This window comes from Patagioenas fasciata, chromosome 7 (genome assembly GCF_037038585.1).
Source record: "Patagioenas fasciata isolate bPatFas1 chromosome 7, bPatFas1.hap1, whole genome shotgun sequence".
NCBI lineage: Eukaryota > Metazoa > Chordata > Aves > Columbiformes > Columbidae > Patagioenas > Patagioenas fasciata.
This window is the reverse complement of record NC_092526.1, coordinates 18,780,288-18,799,750: the sequence shown is the minus strand read 5'-3', so window position 1 is coordinate 18,799,750 and position 19,463 is coordinate 18,780,288. Positions and strand designations below refer to the sequence as shown.

General features: G+C 40.4%; 2 protein-coding genes across 7 annotated transcripts in view; both read left to right on the top strand.

The window, feature by feature from the left end:
• KCNH7 (potassium voltage-gated channel subfamily H member 7) overlaps window positions 1-7,945 on the top strand; it is a 223,748-nt gene extending 215,803 nt beyond the window's left edge. For both annotated transcript variants that reach the window (XM_071810981.1, XM_071810980.1), the window contains 3 exons: window positions 2,699-2,867; window positions 6,145-6,337; window positions 6,902-7,945. In XM_071810981.1, coding sequence (XP_071667082.1) covers window positions 2,699-2,867; window positions 6,145-6,337; window positions 6,902-7,168 — 629 coding nt within the window. In that variant the 3' untranslated portion in view covers window positions 7,169-7,945. The remainder of the gene's footprint in view (window positions 1-2,698; window positions 2,868-6,144; window positions 6,338-6,901) is intronic.
• A 7,784-nt stretch (window positions 7,946-15,729) lies between these two features.
• Window positions 15,730-19,463, top strand: part of IFIH1 (interferon induced with helicase C domain 1) — a 30,406-nt gene continuing 26,672 nt past the window's right edge. For 3 of the 5 annotated variants that reach the window (XM_071810976.1, XM_065840840.2, XM_071810977.1), the window contains exons 1-2: window positions 15,818-16,394; window positions 18,415-18,571. In XM_071810976.1, the coding sequence (XP_071667077.1) occupies window positions 15,945-16,394; window positions 18,415-18,571 (607 nt within the window). In that variant the 5' untranslated portion in view covers window positions 15,818-15,944. Of the gene's footprint in view, window positions 16,395-18,414; window positions 18,572-19,463 lie in introns of all 5 variants that reach the window. The other 2 variants (XM_065840842.2, XM_071810979.1) reach the window with 2 other exon arrangements.

The following is a 19,463-nucleotide window of genomic DNA, read 5'->3' as shown; positions in this document are numbered from 1 at the left end:
GGTCATTACTCTCCATGAATGGAAAAACTGTTAATAATGTATTGGATAATGTGGGCAGAAAATGCATAAACTTCTCTCTCATAATATCAAAATGCATCCCAATGTTAAAATATCTGGCTCTTTTGAGAAGACCTGATAATTTTCCTCTAACTGGCTATCTACATATTGTGGGTAAATGGTATTCTCTATTTTCACTTTGTCACTATTTGGACTATAAGATTGACTCTTGAATTGTTCAAGTGAACCAAGTTACACATTTATTCATTTAGTTCTCAGTCTAGGATTCTTCAAGCCCTGGAAGACCATAGCTGATTATAAACTTTCAACTGCTGTTGGATTTTTCTTGGGTTACTCGTGTATGTGAAAGTACCTGTAAAGATTCTTAGAAGAGTACAATACCTCATCTTATAGTGTATTTATTAACTTGCTTATAGTGTAGGAATTTATTTTATAATTTGAATGGCAATTCATTTCCTTTGCCACAAATTAAATGTTCATTATAACAGTCTACAAATACATATAATCTACAAATACGAAAGTCTACTATATGTAGGCTACACATAGTCCACAAATACAAAAGCAGCTTTGATTTTCCTGGGATAATCCACAACATTGAAAAATACATTATTTTATTAAATGATTCCTTGTGTAAAATAACCAACACCTATTTTTTTAAAGGACGTTACAAAGCAGTTAAATGTATGGCCCATATTTTTAGTTTCTACTCTTGAAACTGACTGTGTAAAATTAAGTTCACTGGATTTACAATATCCATTGCACCTACACCCATAGTTTAAAATTTTACTCCTGAATTTTTCATAGTCTGTTCCCTTCACTTTGCTGAGACCTTTCTAACTGTGCCATGTGTGCCTGCTAAAGCCAAATTACATGCTTCTCTGACACTGTTTTCCTATCCTGTTGGTTTAAGTGGATGAGATGCTGAATAGGTTTCTGTGTAGCCAAGATGAAATCTCCTTCCCTTTCCTTCTGCTCAGTGCATAAAATCGGTTACAGGTCATGTCACATGAAATTCAAACCTCTCTACAGCTCCAGGAAACCTTCTCCCACCTGCTAACCAAAGACCAGGTAATGCGGGACGCGCCTTTCTCTGATAAAAAAGAGAAACAACTCTCCTTCACTTGGAGTCACATAGTGAGAGCTCCCCTTCCTGGTTAAATATGCTTGAAATACTAAACATGAGCAGGAAGGTTTTGGGTTTTTTTTTCTATTATTATTATTTCTTTACTTAGAGCAACACTGCTCAAAGATGTGTTTGAAAAGGATTAGATAACAGACTTGGACAAGCCACTCACATGTCACCCACACTGTTTTGGGGTTTTTTTCTCTTTGAAACATTGCTCTTGCAGCTATGGTTGCTTAGAAAAATTTCACGAGTGTGAAATGAATGTAACCTATGCTGAGTTATCAACATGCAGAGTCAAGAGATGTGTTAGGAGAAGCTCTGAGCAAACAATTCAGGGGAGATTCAAATCCAACCGTTCATACCTTAGAGGCTGACACCTTATAAGCAGTCAACCATTCTGTCCAGCTGTATTTTGAAGCCGCAGCCTGAGCGCAGTAAGAACTTTTTATACATTCTGTAAATTCACGTAGTTAAGTAATTACAAATACAACCCTAATGGGAGCCATACTGAACAGATGTTAAAGTTTTAACAGCCTTTTTATCACAGCAGAGGAGAATCTGAGTGATACTGAGCCATTTTTGACTGCGTGACAACAGATTCACTCAAAGTAATAAAGGCTCGAGGCAGGTGGGGGTATATGTAGAAAAAAGTACTGTTCACCCTAAATACGTCACCTAGAGCCTCTGAAAAGCTCACAGAAAGATCTTCATTCTATATCAGATACTGGTATGTGCAACTAATAAATCCCACGATAAATTATTTGTAAACCTTCCACCAGCTTGGTGAACAGAAGAAACAACCTAGAGCCAGGAACGTAATTAACAAGCGCACAGAGGTGTAAATTAAGCAAATTGAAAGAGGAAGGAAAAATAGCTTAAACCACAGATCCAAGCAAAAAGAAGGACTGTCCCTGAGTTCAGTTTGGGTGATACAGTGCAGTGTGTAATCACAGAGATCCAAGAATTGGGAGGGACAAGAGGGATGGAATTCGGCCACTGCAGGTACAGGATGGGGCCTGGAGTAGTCGTCATCATTTTTTTACAAAGGGCTGGAGATAAACAAATAAATGTAACTCATACAAAGAGTATGTTTTTATATTCTTTATAAATTGTATATGCAATATGTATGGATGAGAAGGGGAACTAAATACTGCAAGCTAACTGAAGCTCTGAAGCAAGATCCTAATTATGCAACTGGGCCCTTTTTAGCTTGAAATAAAATTATTTTCTCTAACTTAATCCAGAATCTTACCTGTAGTTCAAAGAGGAGAAAAAAAAAGAAAAAAAGAAAAAAAATTACCACAAAGCTTCATTTACTATTAAAGTGATCTCTGACTGACCCAGCTATGCTGCGTATTTCATTATTTTAGGATTCACAAGTTACTAAACAAAATGAACTGGCACAAACAGAGTTGATCAGGCAGTGTGCCAGCATAACCATTTGACTTTCAAGGTTCTGAGAAACACTTGTAAGTGGGATGCTTGAGGGGTACCAAGCCCTCTCTAACAGCATCTATATGAAACTGTATTTTTATATGGTTTGTTTTTCATCAGATATTGCTGATAAAAGAGACTGGGAGCAGGAGAACATCCAGGAGTACCAGGACTCCCCAACTCAGTCAGCATTACCCCATGTTACATGGGGCATCTGTGAAACTGAAAGTGACTTTATATATGGGGAAGTGGAGAATCGGTTAGATTTACTTCAAGAACAACTCAACAGGTAAAAACAGAGATATGACCAAAAGAAAGATATGCATGAAAGAGTACATTGTGCAACTGATATTAATGACACTACAGGAGGAATGAATTTGCACAGGAAGTTTACAAAAGCATTCAGATTGTCAGAAGCTCAAAAGTACAAAAATATGCCTGATGGGAATATCACTTTGTTGTCTATATGTATTCTGAGGAGCCTAAATATCACCTAAATTCAGTCTTCCAGATTCTTGGAAAAACCTACTCTGGGAAGGCTCAGTACAAAATTTTTAATCCATTGTGAGAATATTCATGTCACTTACCTGTCGGTACCTGCATTAGCTATTCTGAATTGCCTTGCAGAAGAGCCTTTCTCCCCAATTGACTGTTTAGGACACCAACTTTTTAACAAAGAAACTGCAGTGAGTCATCCCAACTTGTTAAATTTAAATCTCACCTCACCCAGAATGCTGGTCCATTAGCAGTAACTCCTAGATATTTACACGTCCACAAAATGACAGTTTTCAGTATCTTCAATGTCTGAAGTACGTTTTCTTTCCTGGAGACCCAAAGTAAAACAGTTGTCTTGTTTAAAAAGACAAATTCCCTTTTTGATGCATTGACTTATTTTGCAACTGTAATTATAATAAGACATGGTAGTATGCAAAGGCAAAATACTTATAGCTGTTCCAACAGAAAACAGATGCCTTCTTTGTCAGAATCTATTATTACCTTTGCTTAATAACATGTCTCTTCCTTCTGTCTTTTGCTCTCTGATATACTACTGTGCTGGCAGCTAGGCAGCATAGTTTATAGCATCTTAAAAATATGGTTACTGAATTTTGATCCATCCTACACTATAATTTACCATGTAATTTCACTTAATTTTAAATTGCCCTAAGTTCAGGTCTGTGGCTTTTTTATGATTTTCACTCTGCAATTCCACTAATTTCAATATTTTTCCATGACAAATGCTATGACACGCACTCAGCCCTAATTATACTTTAGTAGCTCTTCATTGGCATTCTGTGCTGTACATTTTAGCAAGCAGTTTAAAGCCATATTACTTCCTTCATCTACCATAAACCAATCAAAACATAATATTTTTCATTTCTGAATACTATATAGTACAGCAAAAGAAATGTTTAACACGGAAGCCTAAATTGCTGTAATTTCTAATTGCACTGAAGTTGAGTAATCTAAGTGACTGTAAATGTCACGTAACTAAACAGCTGCATGTTCCCAGTCCACAGTGAGTAGTCTTTCAGTTATATTTCTTCTCCTGAAATCTTAAGTTCTTGAACTGAAGTTATATCTCAAATTTACCCACAGTTTCATCAAATTCTTATGCAAGTTCTCCGTATTTTTAGGAGAGAAAACATCACTATTGCTGATAAAGTAAGATTTAAATTGGTATGGATTTTATTAAATAATTTTATTCTTTAATTCTTCTCATGTTTTTAAAGCTTTTCATGCTTTCAGAATTTTGGGTCTTGATGGGTCTTCTATGAATGTAGAAGACAATATTCTATCCTGCTTATGTCAGATCCGACCTGCTGGACTAAAAAGCAGAGTCAGTTCTTTCTGATCTTTTCTATGCCAAGCTAGAGGCTTGGCATAACACTCAAATTAATAAATCTATATAGAAGGCTGGAAGACCATTCTGGGAAGAATATGTCCCTAGAGCTTTCTCTGTTTCACCTCTTTGAGTAACTGGAATTTCATGGATGCTGTGGGCCAGGCATCTAAGGTTCTCCTAATTGTTCATCCTTGGGTGACATGACAATTTTGGAGAAAGGAGAAGATATATGTGCAATGATGATGAATAAGGACTACCAGAGTCACTCTTTGATTTGAAGTACCAGGAAACTCCCATCAAGTGCTGACAAAAAGAAGGGAGCAATTTTAAAGTTAATTCAAAGCCAAAGACAATAATTGATGCAAGTCCTCCAGTGCTGAGATGTTAAGGCCCAGGTTTAGCAGATGGAAGCTCTCTGGATGGTGGCATGATGCTGCTGCTGCTGCGGTATTTTTTCCCCCGTGGCTTCAGCATCCTGCTTGTGTAAGATCAGCACATTTGCAAGTGGCAAGGTACCCAAGGGAGCTGAACAAGAGGGTGAGTAGGGCATAATTAACTGTTACCTCTGGGTCTGGGCCTTTCTTTATGAGATCTGATGTGACAAAACCAGCTTCTCCTGATAAAGGAAGAAACAAGCATCTTAAATATCCTTTGGCATACCTTTCAGATTTCTTTCATAGATGCTTTTATAAATAAATGACATGAGCAATGGACAACTCCAACATGATAAAAAATAATACCAAACAGTGAAGCACCTGCTGAAAGCAAAAATCTGTCAGCATAGGATCAATTCTGCTGCTGTAGGAAGCCCAAGTGGTAACATTCACAACATTAAAGGCTGTTGAAGAAGATTTGTTTACTCTGTCAGGAGATGAGTTGCAATACAGAAGGCTGCCTATCCATATTACAGTCTGTCATAGCACCTTCCATAGCCTTCCAGCAGCTTGGGAGGCACTACAGGCATTACCTACTGCTGAGTTTGTCACAGACCTTGGCAAGACCATTCAAAAATCATTTCAGTATTACAGAATTCTTAGTATGAACAACATAAGCAGCTCAAGTGTTTCTGAAGTCATATACAAACTTATGAAAAGAGAAAAAAAGAGAAAAAAAGCCACTAAATTTGAACATCAAAAATGTTGACATTAATTCTGAGGCCTGAATAAGTCTGCATAAATTTTCACAGTAAGAAGGCTTGGGCTGTTAGGTTTTTTAATGATCTTGAACACATCTTTCATTGTCTAACTATGGAAAAACATGAATGTGACTTTCTGCTTATTTCAGTGCATTGTATTAGCATTGGACATGTCAGAATTAATCGTCAAATGCATCAGAAAGAGTGCCCCATCCTCAGCCAGCACAAATCAATTTAGTTACAATGAAGACAGTACATTTATTCCAGTTAATTTCAACCAAACACCTGGTGCCCCATGTTACTTTTTGTTGCAAACATAAGGGACAGTATTGAACTCATTCTGAATGCAGCAAAAAGATCAGAGACAGGCACACAGGTGCGTTCTGCAAAGGAAAGGGAGAGCCAAGAAGCTTTGGAAGGGCGCAGTACTCCCTCTTCTGTTCTTTCCTATTTAAGACATGGTTATTGTCATAACAAGCAATAGTTGTCTTTATTAATAAGCTGCAGGTCTCTCCTTAATGCATCTGTTATCAGTAGGTTAAAATATACCTATTCCTGACAATGAGTTAACTGATGTTATTTCTCTAGGCTTGAATCCCAAATGACTGCTGATATCCAAACCATCCTGCAGCTCCTGCAAAGGCAGTCAACACTCATCCCGCCCGCCTACAGCATGGTGACTGCAGGTGCAGAGTACCAGCAGCCAGCAATCCGTGTGATACAAAAGCTTCAGCCTGCAGCATCAATTAAAACAGACAGAACTTTCAGTCCTTCATCTCAGGTGTGTACATATCCAATAAGATCAAAAGAGGTTCACTAACCTTTTTAGCTTATGATAGAAGAAGCGCATATCGATCTAGATGCTTGTTCACTAGTTTAGGGAATAAGATATTATTATTTTGACCTAGCGCCTCCACAGTTTCAGAGGGAAAATTTTCTGTGAGGATTGTACAAATCAACGCAATGGTCTTATAGTCAGACTGATTCACTTTATTATCATGCTCTTCACAGAAGTTAGCAAAAATGACAAATACCAGACACAGCTGCAAAACGCAAGCAGTTTCCAAGCATCAGACCTGCCTGCATGGGTGCAGGTCCGTATCTTGATGTCACATGAGCAAGTACGAGAAGGGGACAAGATATCCAGGCTTCTACAATTAATCAACAGAATTGCATTCAATTATATTAAATCAAACGCAATACCATGCAAAAATATTTCAGTATACTGCTTAATTTTCAAACATGGTTTTCCAGCAACCATTGAATATGCTAATTTTGAGCAGAACAAGAGCCTGGAAGAGTCTGATTTAATTAATACCATCTTGTTTCTTCTCCTCCTTTCCAGTGTCCTGAATTTCCAGACCTTGGTAAAGGGAAACTTAAATCCAAAGAATCCCTCTCAAGTGGAGTGCATCTTAACACAGCCTCAGAAGACAACCTGGCTTCTTTTTTAGATCAAGAACACGACCAGTCTGTAGAGCATCCCTCGCAGCATTGTAAAACTTATCTCCAGCCAGTCAGGCACCCTTCCTTGCCAGAATCTTCACTAAGCACTGTAGGAATCTTGAGTCTTCATAGGCATGTTTCCGATCCTGGTCTTCCTGGGAAATAATACTTTTATACTATTACTTCACATAAAAATGTAAGTGCTTTTAATGGCTGTTTTTCCTTTTTTTTTTTTTTTTTTAATTTAAATCCTCTATACTTGACTCAGGGGCTACAAGGAATATACCATTATATGCAAAAGTACTGTATATTTTCCTAAATCTGAAGCTTGTAAGGTAAAGTTGAGCAGATCTGATGTAAATATATATATACACATTAACTGTATGTTCCCAATGTAAAACTGCCAGCATTCTCAAGGCACCTTATATTTCTATTTTTTTTAAATAACATGCATGTTCTGAAATTACAGTTTACGTTGCATGGAGATTACCATTTGCTGCTGTCATGGAAATAGTATTTTATCATGGATATGTCTTCAGAGCAAATAGGCGACCAATAACAGTAATTCAATAGAAAAAACTCCTACCTGACCAAGCTAAAATTCAAGCAAAAACTACTTCTAGCTCACTTTTGAAAACTGATTTATCTTTCTTATAGTGAACTTTTTACAATAAATCAGAGTGATTCTGAATCTAGAGAAAGAATAAGGTAACCAGGTCTTCTGAGTTTGAAACAATTAGGACAGAGAAACCAGCCTCCTTCCAAACCAGTTGAAGAAGGGCAGTATTTTAGGAGACAGGAAAACTCTGCCACATGCTGGAAAGTATCTCACATCCACAAAACTGCATTAATTGAATAATTTGCTTCCAGTGCATCCCCCTCAAAAAAAAAAAAAAAAAAGAAAATAAAATACATTATAGAAATTAGCTGCCATGAGCAGACAGGCCCTCTTCATCTGTCACTCAAACATAATCAAACGCAATAAATCTAATTTCTAAATGATAGAGAAGACTGTGTTCCTTTTGTTCAATATAAATTATTAACAATCTGGTTAATTACAAAATACTTTATACATTTTTGTTTTATAATTATTAGGGTGGTTGTTTGCAATTGTCTGTTTTTAATGACTGGCCTCTCTACCACAATCCTAGATAGGGTACATATGTATGTGGACACACACACTACACACACATTCCTGTATGTGTGCATGTGTGTATTTTATATATGTACATATGTGTGTACATATGTGTGTATATACTTATATACACACAAGTGTGTGTATATACCTACACTTATATGTAGGAGTATAGATATAGATATATATATATATGTATATATGTAAAACCACTTTCAGGAACAATTGTAAACTTTCTTATTACAAAATGAGTAAGCTTAGCTTGTGTCCAAAGCTGACTACATTAGAATAAAATTAATTAAGGTCTGTAGGCTTTAAATACAGTACGTACTGTATCTGCATAATGCTTTGTGAATACTTAGATTTAATTTTATTAAAATATTATTCTGCTTCAAATGTTGTGTTTATTTTAGAAGAAACTGACTTTTTTATTACTGTTTTAAAATATTTTTAAATGTTCACATGATTTTCTAATCTTAAAGCTTTAATGCGAAATTCCTCTAGGAAGAGAACTGGTTTCAGAAAAGCATGTAACCCAGTTACTGGGGGAGCAGTGAAATTATAACTAAAGCCAAATTAAACCCTCTGTTCTAAACCAATGCTATAGAGTCAATGCTATAGGGGTCAACCCTCACATTAATATACACATATATTATACATTTGGGTCAGAATGCTGCATAACACTTCTAGTCATACACAGTCAGTAGAATAACCCAAAGTGGCTGAATCTTTTCTCATTTAAAATTAGTGTGCGTGTTGAGCTACTGAACAAGGCTCTGCTTTACCTTTGCACAAAAATTAATTAACTGAATACCTCCATCAGTGAAAAGAGAAACCAGCCCTTCCCACCCAGGATCATTTTTCCTCCTGCCTTGTGCTACTCTTGATTGTTAGAAGATCCAAATGCTACGACGTGCTGACTGCTCTTACTTCTGCCATGACGACAGGAGGTCTGCACTGCTTGGTGCCCTGCAGGATCAGATCCCAGGTGGCAGCACCTTTGGGCCAGTCAGAACCTCTGCCTGCATATACTCCACTGAAACAGGAGTGCTGAATAGCGAAGTGAAATAGCTTCTGCTTTGGGATTTGGTGGGTAGTTTGGGGTTTGGGTTTTTTCACTGGGTTTTTTTGTTGTTTGGGGTTTTTTTTTAATAACAAGCATTAACAACTTCTGCTCTATCTCAATCTAATAACTAATATTAATGTCTATTACAAAGAAAAAGTTAGCACATTTTCTAAAAAAAGTATTTGTGGTTATGCTACATTTAAAAGTCTGCTATAAATTAAGAGTAAAATTAATTTTAAAAATATAATGCATGAGCATTGCTTTACAAAAATATTTTGTCCAGTTTAATCAGTTGGTATTTCACATGAATGCAAACAGACTGAGCAACACAAGTGGACTGGGGAAGGAGTATTGAAGAAGAAGAAAGTGACAACTACATATTTCAGTTTGTCCAAGTGAAGGAAAATCTCCATCCCTTGTTCCTTTTCTGGGCTCAGAGGCTTTGTTCCTTCTCTTCTGCCTGCATTTATCAAGAAAAATCTCAAATGAGGACAAACTAAGGAAGACTTTACAAAGTTATGGAGATTCTAAGCTCCCTGGACATTTGCCAATGAATGGTGAAACACAACATGATAGACGACAACTTGGCTGGCAATCCTCTAGCTGCCGCTTTTGGCAGGGGCCAGAGAAAGATTTGTCTTCTCAGATACCTTATTTTCTTGTTGAAGCACATGAAGACCCACTGCTTCAAGCTTTTTTCACAGAATCACAGAATTATCTGGGTTGGAAGGGAGCTCTGGAGATCATTTAGTCCAACTTCCCTGCTAAAGCAGGTTCACCTTGGATCAGGTTGACAGGATCAGAATTTTCTTCTAGAAAATTTTCTTCTTGAAAATTTTCTTCTCAAGACAGGTACAAACCACTGCTTTTGGAAACATGATAATTTTCTAAACAGCAAATGTTGTCTCTGTTATTTTTGTGGATTTTTTGTCATTTTTGTTGGGGGGGTGCATTTTGGTGATGGTGGTTTGTCTGTTTGTTTGTTTGCTTCTCTGGGCAGGGTTCCCTTTAAGCTCAGTCTGTTTCTAACTTGATAGGAATGGGTCTGTGTTACCCAAATCAAGCTGAGAATAACGTAAGGGTTGCATACCCACACATCACAATACACAGCTGTAACATATCCATAGAGCCTTTCAGACAGGTATTAGTGAAGAGAGTCAGATGCCATTACAAGAGTATTTAAAAAAATTAGGGAATGCTTAGGGGGGAAAAAAGGCTGAGAATAGATCATGGATAACACTGAGATAATCCCATTCCCCTTCCTAATGGGAATGTGCTCACTGTCTCAGCCTCAGAGGCAGGAGCAGCAGTGGCAAGGCCAGTCAAGGCAATCGCCCCAGCCACACTGCAGGATGGCTTAGGAAGCAGACTCTGGACTGTGGAACCTTCATCTCAGTGTATTTAGACCAATCACAATTTCCCCAAAAGCTTGCTGAAAGTTCTCCCACCAGGGGTTTAGCTGTTATGCACTGAGGCTATGGCTACCCCTCCTCCATCTCACTTCTGCTAAAATAGCCTCTCTCCTCAGATAGCAATTAGAAATCCAATTAGAAACCGCAAACCCTGTTCAAATCTAAGTTTTGGTCTTGCTTGAGCTTACGAACACTTGGCTATTTACATTTAAAACCTGTGGCTAAAAATACATATAAATTATAACTTGTAAATACAGAGAAACACCCTGGAAATTCAACAACAGCTAATGTAGCTGAAGTATCAAAGCAATTGGGACAATGGCTCCAAATGTGAGACGTGAGAGAGTACAAATCAGCAGAGCTCTTAATGAAGTTCATTATCTTCCACCAGCTATGGTTCTAGTTCAGTGTTTAAAGCAAACAGTAGATTGTGAACCTTTCCAATATTTAAGCTGTGCAGCAACTTGCACCATTTGCATGAGCATGTCTATCTACATGCACAGATTTACACATTAATTCTGTTCAAGTCAGAGTTAGCTGCCCTTCACTTCTCCACAAACAGAGCTTCCAGATTCAGTGGGAGTCAACAATAATGTACTAAGGGCATTACAGTGACCAAAAAAGCAGGGAACACTAACCTGGCACCTGTATTCACAAACAGGAGCAAGTAAAAAGAGAATTAAAATGGGTCTAATAAGCAGGATCTGTGTGCTGAGGCTACTGGTTTGTGGGTTTGGGGTTTTCTGGTTGTGTGGGGTGGGTTTTTGTTGTTGGTTCGGTTTTGGTTAGGTTTTGTTTGGTTGGTTTTTATTTTGTTTCTAAACTATGAGTAATTTGTGACACTTTATTCAAACCCACATCATTACTTGCAGTTGCTCTAAATGGTTGCAATTACGCATTTAATAAAGTTTCCAGAATTGGGTGGGGTTTTTTTCCTCCCTCCTTTTTTCCACACAGGCAAAAATGCAACCTCAGTGTTCCCTATTAGTCTCCTTTTACCTCATTACCACCGCAACACACCCCCCTAAAACACAGGACATGTTGATCTGTAGTATCTAGCAGCCATGCACAAATAGCAAAGAACCTAGTCTCCCTTTCAAATTTAGCATCAAATTTTTAATGAAAACACTGGTAAATGGTAAAATTGATTCAGACTGGGGACAGACTTGATATGCAGCCATTAGCACATTTTCAACAGTTGTCCAGACACAAAATTAATTTTTAAGTAGCTTGTTACTTACTTGGAATAAAAGAAGCGTGCAGAAAGTCCTTTAACGTGATTACTCTGAAGCTAAAATTTCCTTCAGTTTTATTAGGAATGATACACACCTATATCATACAGCAGTCCCGGTCTCACTTACATACTACGTCTCCTCTATCCATATTTTTTCTTTCTCTAGACTTGAAAAGGAGTATATTAGAAGTTAAACAGCAAATAGCTTAATGGGAGAAAAAACAAGATACACAGAATAGATCACGTGAAAAATCAAGACAACACTGAGTTTTATGAGTGATTCTAAAGGAGAATGTCCCAGAGCTTGTACTTGCATGAAGGCATCACTCTGGCAAGCTTACTTTTCTTCACTGTACCTCTGTGTATGGGCAGTAGATAGAACTTCATTATTATTGAAGAAACATTTTTCTCCATCTAGCTTCTTGGGGGTTTTTTAATGCCCACTTGGCAAGTTCTTTGCTTATTAATGAATAGAGAATATGGTTATTCTCTTTAGAATGGAAATTGGATGGACTAAATTAAAGCCTCCCACAAGAGGCATTTGTCCCTTTTATGCATTATTTTCTATAATGAAGCTTTATGATATTGTAAAGTTGGAAATACAAAGAAAGTTTTGAAAACTTAATCTAGCTAAATATTTCACTACTATGAGCTGTAGCAAATCCTGCTTGTATAACAGTTTTTTGTATAATGCAGTTAAGAGAAGTTATCGTTTTACTTTCAGAAAAGATCTCCTGGAAAATTGTTTACTGTACAAATAAAAGCACTTGTACAATGTAGATATATTCAGTATTTTATATCACCATGAAAACTTAATTTCAAGAAATCTAAATATGCTCAAATAAATGTAATGCACTTGTGTCAGTCATAAGCAACAGTATGTGAACATTTCGTTTGTGACTGACTTGAATTTAGTTACTGTAATGCAAACACCATTAACAGGGATCCACAAAGGTTGAATAGATCTCTATATCAAAAATATTGAGGAAAAAAAAACTAATGACATTTATCGTATTCACAACACCACAGGAATAAATATATTTGAAGTGGCTTCAAATATCTGAGAGCTACTATTTTATGAGCAGCTTATAGATTTTACTGTGCTGACAAGTTGTCCTTACTTATAACAGCAAAGTAAACTTAATTTACCTACACTTAAACAACGGATGTTTAATCCAAGCATCGAAGTTACTAAGAAAAATAAAATACAGTCACACAGGTGAAGTTTTCCAGGTGCAGCAATGCAGACCTTGTTGAGCACACAATCAGCCAAGAGGAACATCCGACTGACAGCAACCAACAGGGGCCTGACAGAGCACACACCCGCAACCTTGTGCAAATAAACACTGCAACTGGATAGATCAGTAAGTCTGGGAAAACAGAAAAAGCGGAATGTTTTTTGTCCCAAGATGCCAGTGTTCCTCCTCAGCATAGCTGCATATGGTTCCTGCAGACCACACGTAAAAAAGCATCTTCATCACATTGCAGAAACAACCCCAGATCTGTAGCCCTGAAAGACGCAAAGCCCTGCCAGCCATCTCTGCCGCTGGTACCATCTGTGCCAGCTTTGTAACAACAGTAATTGGCGGCTATAGCACCGCGAGGCAATTTCAAAGGAACCCCCGGCCCGGCGAGATCCCGGGGAGCAGCGGCCGGGCCGCAAGGGCCGCAGCGCCGTCACCCCAGCAACGCCGCGCCCGCCCCGGCCCTGCTATTGGTCGCAGAAACCCCACCCACCCGCTGGGCGCACGGGCCCAGAGCGACCGTTGGGGTTGAGCGCGCGCGCGGCGCCGCCCGGGCAGTTCGGCTGCGATGGAGCTGGAGCGGCGGGCAGCGCCCGCGGGTACCGGAGACCGCGGCGTGTAAATGCGTGTGCTTCAGCTCTTGCGCCTGACCGACCAGCTGTACGCGCGGACTTTGACCGTGCGGGGAGGGAGGGTGTTGGGTACGCGGCGGGGCCGGGAGCCGGCGGTGCGCAGCAGAACAGGCCGTGTGCTCCGCCCCTGCTAGAGCCGCCGCTTGGGAACTCTGTGACGAGTTCAGCCGTATCTGAAAGAGACAAAGGCCTCAAAAAAATCGCTTGAGTTTATGAGGAGTGTAAGCTCTAGAGTCAGCATATTTGCATCATCAATGGACAGTAGGAGCTCGGCCATCATCCACGCAACCTGGAGACAGCTGGAGTAACAGAGTAGCATTGATTTTTTTTTATTCCCCCCCTCTGTAAGTTACGAGTGTCCTTTTAATATCTGAAGGCTCTTAGAACCTGTGAAGGGTTGTTGTGGTATAAATGCACTGGGCCTGATTTACCACTGCTACATATACAAACTTGGGAAATGAAGCAAACAATCTGTCTATACATGCTGCACCCTAGGAACTCCTGCAGGCTCCTGAGGCCTTAGGAGAAAGTCTGATGCACCACCCAAATAAGGTGCTGAAGACAGAAGAAAAAGGGGGGTGGGGGGGAAAGCAGTAGACTTTCTTCAGAAATCTTTTGAAGGAAATTTGCATAAATAAAAGGGTAATGCTGTAATTAAAAGGTAATGACAATGAGAGTGAAACCTGAGATAAGCAGACAGGACACAATGAAATTAAAGTAAAACAAAACAAGTTCCTCTGCAAAGAAGCCTCCAACTGAAAGAAACTCCACTGAGCAGAATGCTGTAGCATGCCTCAGCATGACAAGCAGTTGAGGACATGATTTGAATTACATGAAATTTTAGGCTGGGAAAGGACCTCTGGAGATACCTGGCTTCCTTTTAGAAACAAGGCATTAAATCAAGGGCCCTGTCAAGCCAAGTCTTGAATATTTCTATTGAGCAAACTCCCACTACTTCTCTGGGCAATATATTCCAGCATCTAATTGTTTTTACAGTGGAGAATATTTTTTCTTATAGCGGGACAACTTCCCCTGAAAGAACGTGTTCCAGTTGCCCCTTGTCCTGTGTACCCCTGTGGAGAGGGATCCAACTTTTAGGAGCTAGAGAACTGTGGTTGGATCTCCCCTGAGCTTGCTTTTCTCTAGGCTGAATAGACCCAGTTCCTTCAAACATTTGCCAAGCTCTCCAACCCCATAAGCATCGTGTTGGCCCTTCACTGGATCCTCCGATTTTTCACTCTCTCTCTTGAACTGCCCACGACCAAAACAGAACACAGTAGTCAAGGTACTCTCTATTTACTCTATCGTTTTGCTACAAAATATGAAACTGAGTCAAGGATCTGTTGCCTAATCTCAGAATCACACTGAGTTTCCATAAAACGCCACGATGGAAACCTAGCGTGCTCCTGAAGCTCAGTGACATCCATATGGGTGAAACCGCATCTCAGGAAGAGACTGTCCCAACAATCTCAGAAACTATCTAATAAGCTTCTCTAGGAAGATTATCACATGCGTTACAACCTCCTGCTCTGTATACAATGTGGGATTCTTCAAACTGGAAAAAAAAAAATCTCTTTTATACCCAAAGTAAACCATTACAATATACAAGTCTGCTTTACTTCCATTATGGCCTTTTGTGGGTCTGTTTTCTGCAAAAAGGCACATCCTGCAAATGAAGGCAGACCTCTCTGATCACCTGGGGTTACCACCTCCACAGTGTCCCGTTTGTGGGTCACTGCACACCTGGAAAGCCACTGGTGCAGAAAACCCCGAGAGGCTACTGACTGGCCCCAGAAACGCATCAGCTGGAAAGTGAAAGATACGCTTCAGGTTGTTTTTTTAAGCTCTTGACTCCTGTTAAAGTTTCGTTTTAGATATTCACGAGTAACACAGAGCCGCGCCCTTGGATCCAGGTGCCAGGCGCGGCCCGTTCTGGCCGATGCCGTCACACACCGAACTCGCAAGTGAAACCGAAAGAGGTGCCGGGGCCGGGATGAAGCGGGGAAGGCTCGGCGGCAGCTGAGGCGGCGCGGAGCGGGACGGGAGACGCGCTCCTCACTCACACCGGGCCCGACCCCCGGACATCCGCACACCGGCCTGCGGAGACTGCGGGTGCTGCGCGGCTGGGCTTCCTCGGCCGCCCCTGCGGGCACATTCCCCCGTGCCCGCCGTCGTTCTCCAGCGGCAGCAGGGGTGTCGCGGACGCCGCCAGCGCAGCGATGGGAGAAGAGTCCCGAGACGAACGCTTCCTGTACATGATCTCCTGCTTCAGGCCGCGGCTGAAGCAGTTCATCCGGGTGGAGCCGGTGCTGGACCGGCTTCCCTCGCTGAGCGCGGAGGACAGGGAGAAGGTGCGGGCGGCCGCCCGTCAGCGGGGCGAGGTGGAGGGGGCGGAGGAGCTGCTGCGGGCCGTGGAGCGGGGACCCCGCGGGTGCGGCTGGTTCCACGAGTTCCTGCAGGCGCTGGAGCACAGTGGCTGCAGCCTGGCTGCCTGCTACGTGAACCCCAGCCTCAGCCAGCTGCCATCGCCGGCCGAGGAGGCCGACCATGACCTCTGCGTGCACTTGGTGCAGCTGCTCCACAGCACGCTGGTGGATAGAATGCAGACCGTGCAGGTGGCCGAGAAGTGCCTGCAGATGGGCATCTTCCAAGAGGAGGACCTGGATCGGGTAAGTGGCCCACCCGTCAGGCCAGGCACCAGACAGTGCCAGACACTGGCCAGTCCCAAGAGCTGTGGGGCAGATGGGAAGCCACAACTAGAAATGGCCTTGTAAGTGCAAAAAATGAAAGGGCAGTACCCAAACTTGGGGGAAGAGAGAAATAGTACTCCAAGTAAGCCAGCGAAGACTGTTGGCAGTAGACCAGCAGGTGGGATGCCTGCTAAGAACCAGGGAAAGAAAATGCCATGAACTGGCCGGTTAGACTAAGCCAGTGTTTAAGTGGAAGGAATATGGATGGCTTTACTGTTACTTACCATTTTGCCACAGACTTTAGGCTCAGAACATCACTAAGTGTCTTCTGGCCCCTGCACCATACCAGGAATTAGTGATGGCCTATAAAGTCCTAGAGAATACTTGAGTTAAAACAAAGCAAGACCTTCCTTTTTTGCCATAGGTTCACTAAGGAGTATCATACTAGGCAGTGAAGCTGAGCAGAAATACCGGTTTGACAAAAAAGAGAAGTGTTAGCCTTTGCTGAAAACATTGGCCAGTGTTTACTCCATTTGGCTAAGAATGACTTGCCTGGACTGATGTGAAACTTATTTGGAAGCCCAAAAAATGGATAGTATGAAACGGTGTTAGAAGAAGAAATTAGAATAATATTTGCCTTATCAATAGGGGGAAAACTGCCAAACTGAGTGTGGAGCTTCATCATATTTGCCTTTTGAGCTTTTGTATCTCAGTTAAATGACAATCATATGTGTAATTTTATCTAGTGACTGGCATGTAGCAGTAAAGGCCAGCTGCGCCCCATGGATGAGGAGCCAAGCATGGTAACAGCAGGCAGAGGTAGGGGCTTTTTAGGAAGTTATTGGCTCCATTCCTAATGGGTCCACATGTTCCCGCAGGTCATCTTTTTGCTGCTGGTATTTCCATTGAGCTCCTCATTACCCTTCACAAGCCTGCCAGTTTCAGCTCCAACTGTGCCAAGGCTTTCTTAATGCATTTCTATATTACTTTTTGTTTGCCTCTCCCTGCTCCCTCTTCCCATGCACTTCCTTTAGTGTTCACCTCAGTCAGGGCTTCCCAATGCTATGCCTGCCTATTTTCTTGCATATCAGGATGGGTGATTCTCGAGCCTTGAGAAGATTGTCTTTGAGGACTAAACACCTCTCTCTTACTTTTGGGATGGTCATTTTGTTCCTCACGTGACCGTGTGTCAAGTTCTGCTTGTGACAGCCTTGGGACATTTTTCCAAAGCTTCTTTGAGGGCAATAGCCACTTTCTAGAGCAGGGGTGTCAAACTCGTTTTCACCGGGGGCCACATCAGCCTTGCAGTTGCCTTCGAAGGGCCAAATGTAATTTTAGGACTGTATTAATGCAACTACCCCTACATTTATGATAAAGCCAGAGTTTAAGAAGGGAAATGTTCCTTTTGTGTATGAGGTCATGCTACAGATTAAGCTCTAGTAAGCTGTATAACATCACTGCTCCTTAATCAAGGCTGGTTATTCCCTAAACCAGTGTGAAGACCAATTATTATTCAATAATAATAATAATAACAACAATAATAACAATAATAATAGAGTGATGTATTATAACCATTGTCCAGTACTGCCAGTGTCTCCAATTAAATTTCATGTCTCCCAAGTTTTGTATATCCTACCCAAAACCATATGGGATAAACATGAGGTTGGACAAAACTGTAGTAAGTCTCTTCTGATGAGTGGCAGGCCCACTTTATAGAATCATAGAATCATTTCAGTTGGAAGAGACACTCAGGATCATCAAGTCCAGCCGTAACCTAGCCCAATTCTAGCACTAAACCGTGTCCCTAAGAACCTCATCTGAATGCCTTTTAAACACCTCCAGGAATGGTGACTCCACCACTTCCCTGGGCAGCATTTTTAAGTATGTTTTAATGATGACAGAGGAAAATTATTTAGTACCTATACTAGTCTTGTTAACTTCCCTGAACCATTTCCAAAGTCTGTCTCAGGATTTTTATTTTTTTTTTAATTTTCACCAGATCCACACTGTTACTGACAATCATGGGAACAGAGATGGTGCAAGGGAGCTACTGAGCAGAATAGTTCAGAAGAAAGATTGGTTCTCTCCTTTTTTGATTGCTCTGCGTGAAACCCAACATGGAGACCTTGCAGATGATCTAAGTGGAAATAGAGGAGGTAATCATCTTATTTCACTAGTACTTATGTGTGGGGTTTTAACATCTATCTTTTGTACTGTTACTTACGAAACAATGCAGGGTTCTTACCATATTGATTTTGCTGTTACACTGACACTAATGCTTCCACTTGTCCAGGGATTTCAAAATCAAGTTGTTTAACAGCTTATTCAATAGATTCTTAAACCCTAAAAATCCTTACTAAGCCATGTCAGAAATACAATAATATGTATGTAGTTGTAATTAAACTGAATTCTTACTTCTATAGCCCATTGGTTTTCAATGTGATATTTTTGTAATGTTTCATAAAAATATTCTGAAGATTAAGCTAACAAAACAAACCTTTTCTGGATTTCTCCTTCAACACAAGGATTAGTGTTTCCTTTATAGAATGGTTTACAAATATATATGGCATTTTAAAGAACACTACACTGTGTCTCCTTGGGAATAAGACATTCCTAAGTCTCAAGACATTGTATAAAATTTACTATAAATAATAGAATAAACTAGTAAAGAGATTATTTACAGAAATGAAACTAAAAAAGCTATAGGCTTTTGGCTGCTACTTTTTATTCCTGAACAATGATTATGGTATTATAAAATTATCCCAGTCCTCCCCTGGATTCTAAAATATGAAAAAGGAAGCAGCCCCCAAATCTCCCATTTTTTTCTGGGGTCCACATATGTTTTATAAGATTTTTGCGACTGAAGTTTTTTAATAGATTTCCCATATAGCAGCTCCAGCCTTCTTGCTTGAGGAGCATACTGTACTTGCTTGAGGAGTCTCTGTACTTCTATTTGCTGCATGTGGGACAACGCATCAAGATGGGTATAAGAGGGGCATGAAAGTGTCTCTTCCAGTTGAGGAAAGGAATCAGACTGCCTTCTGCCAG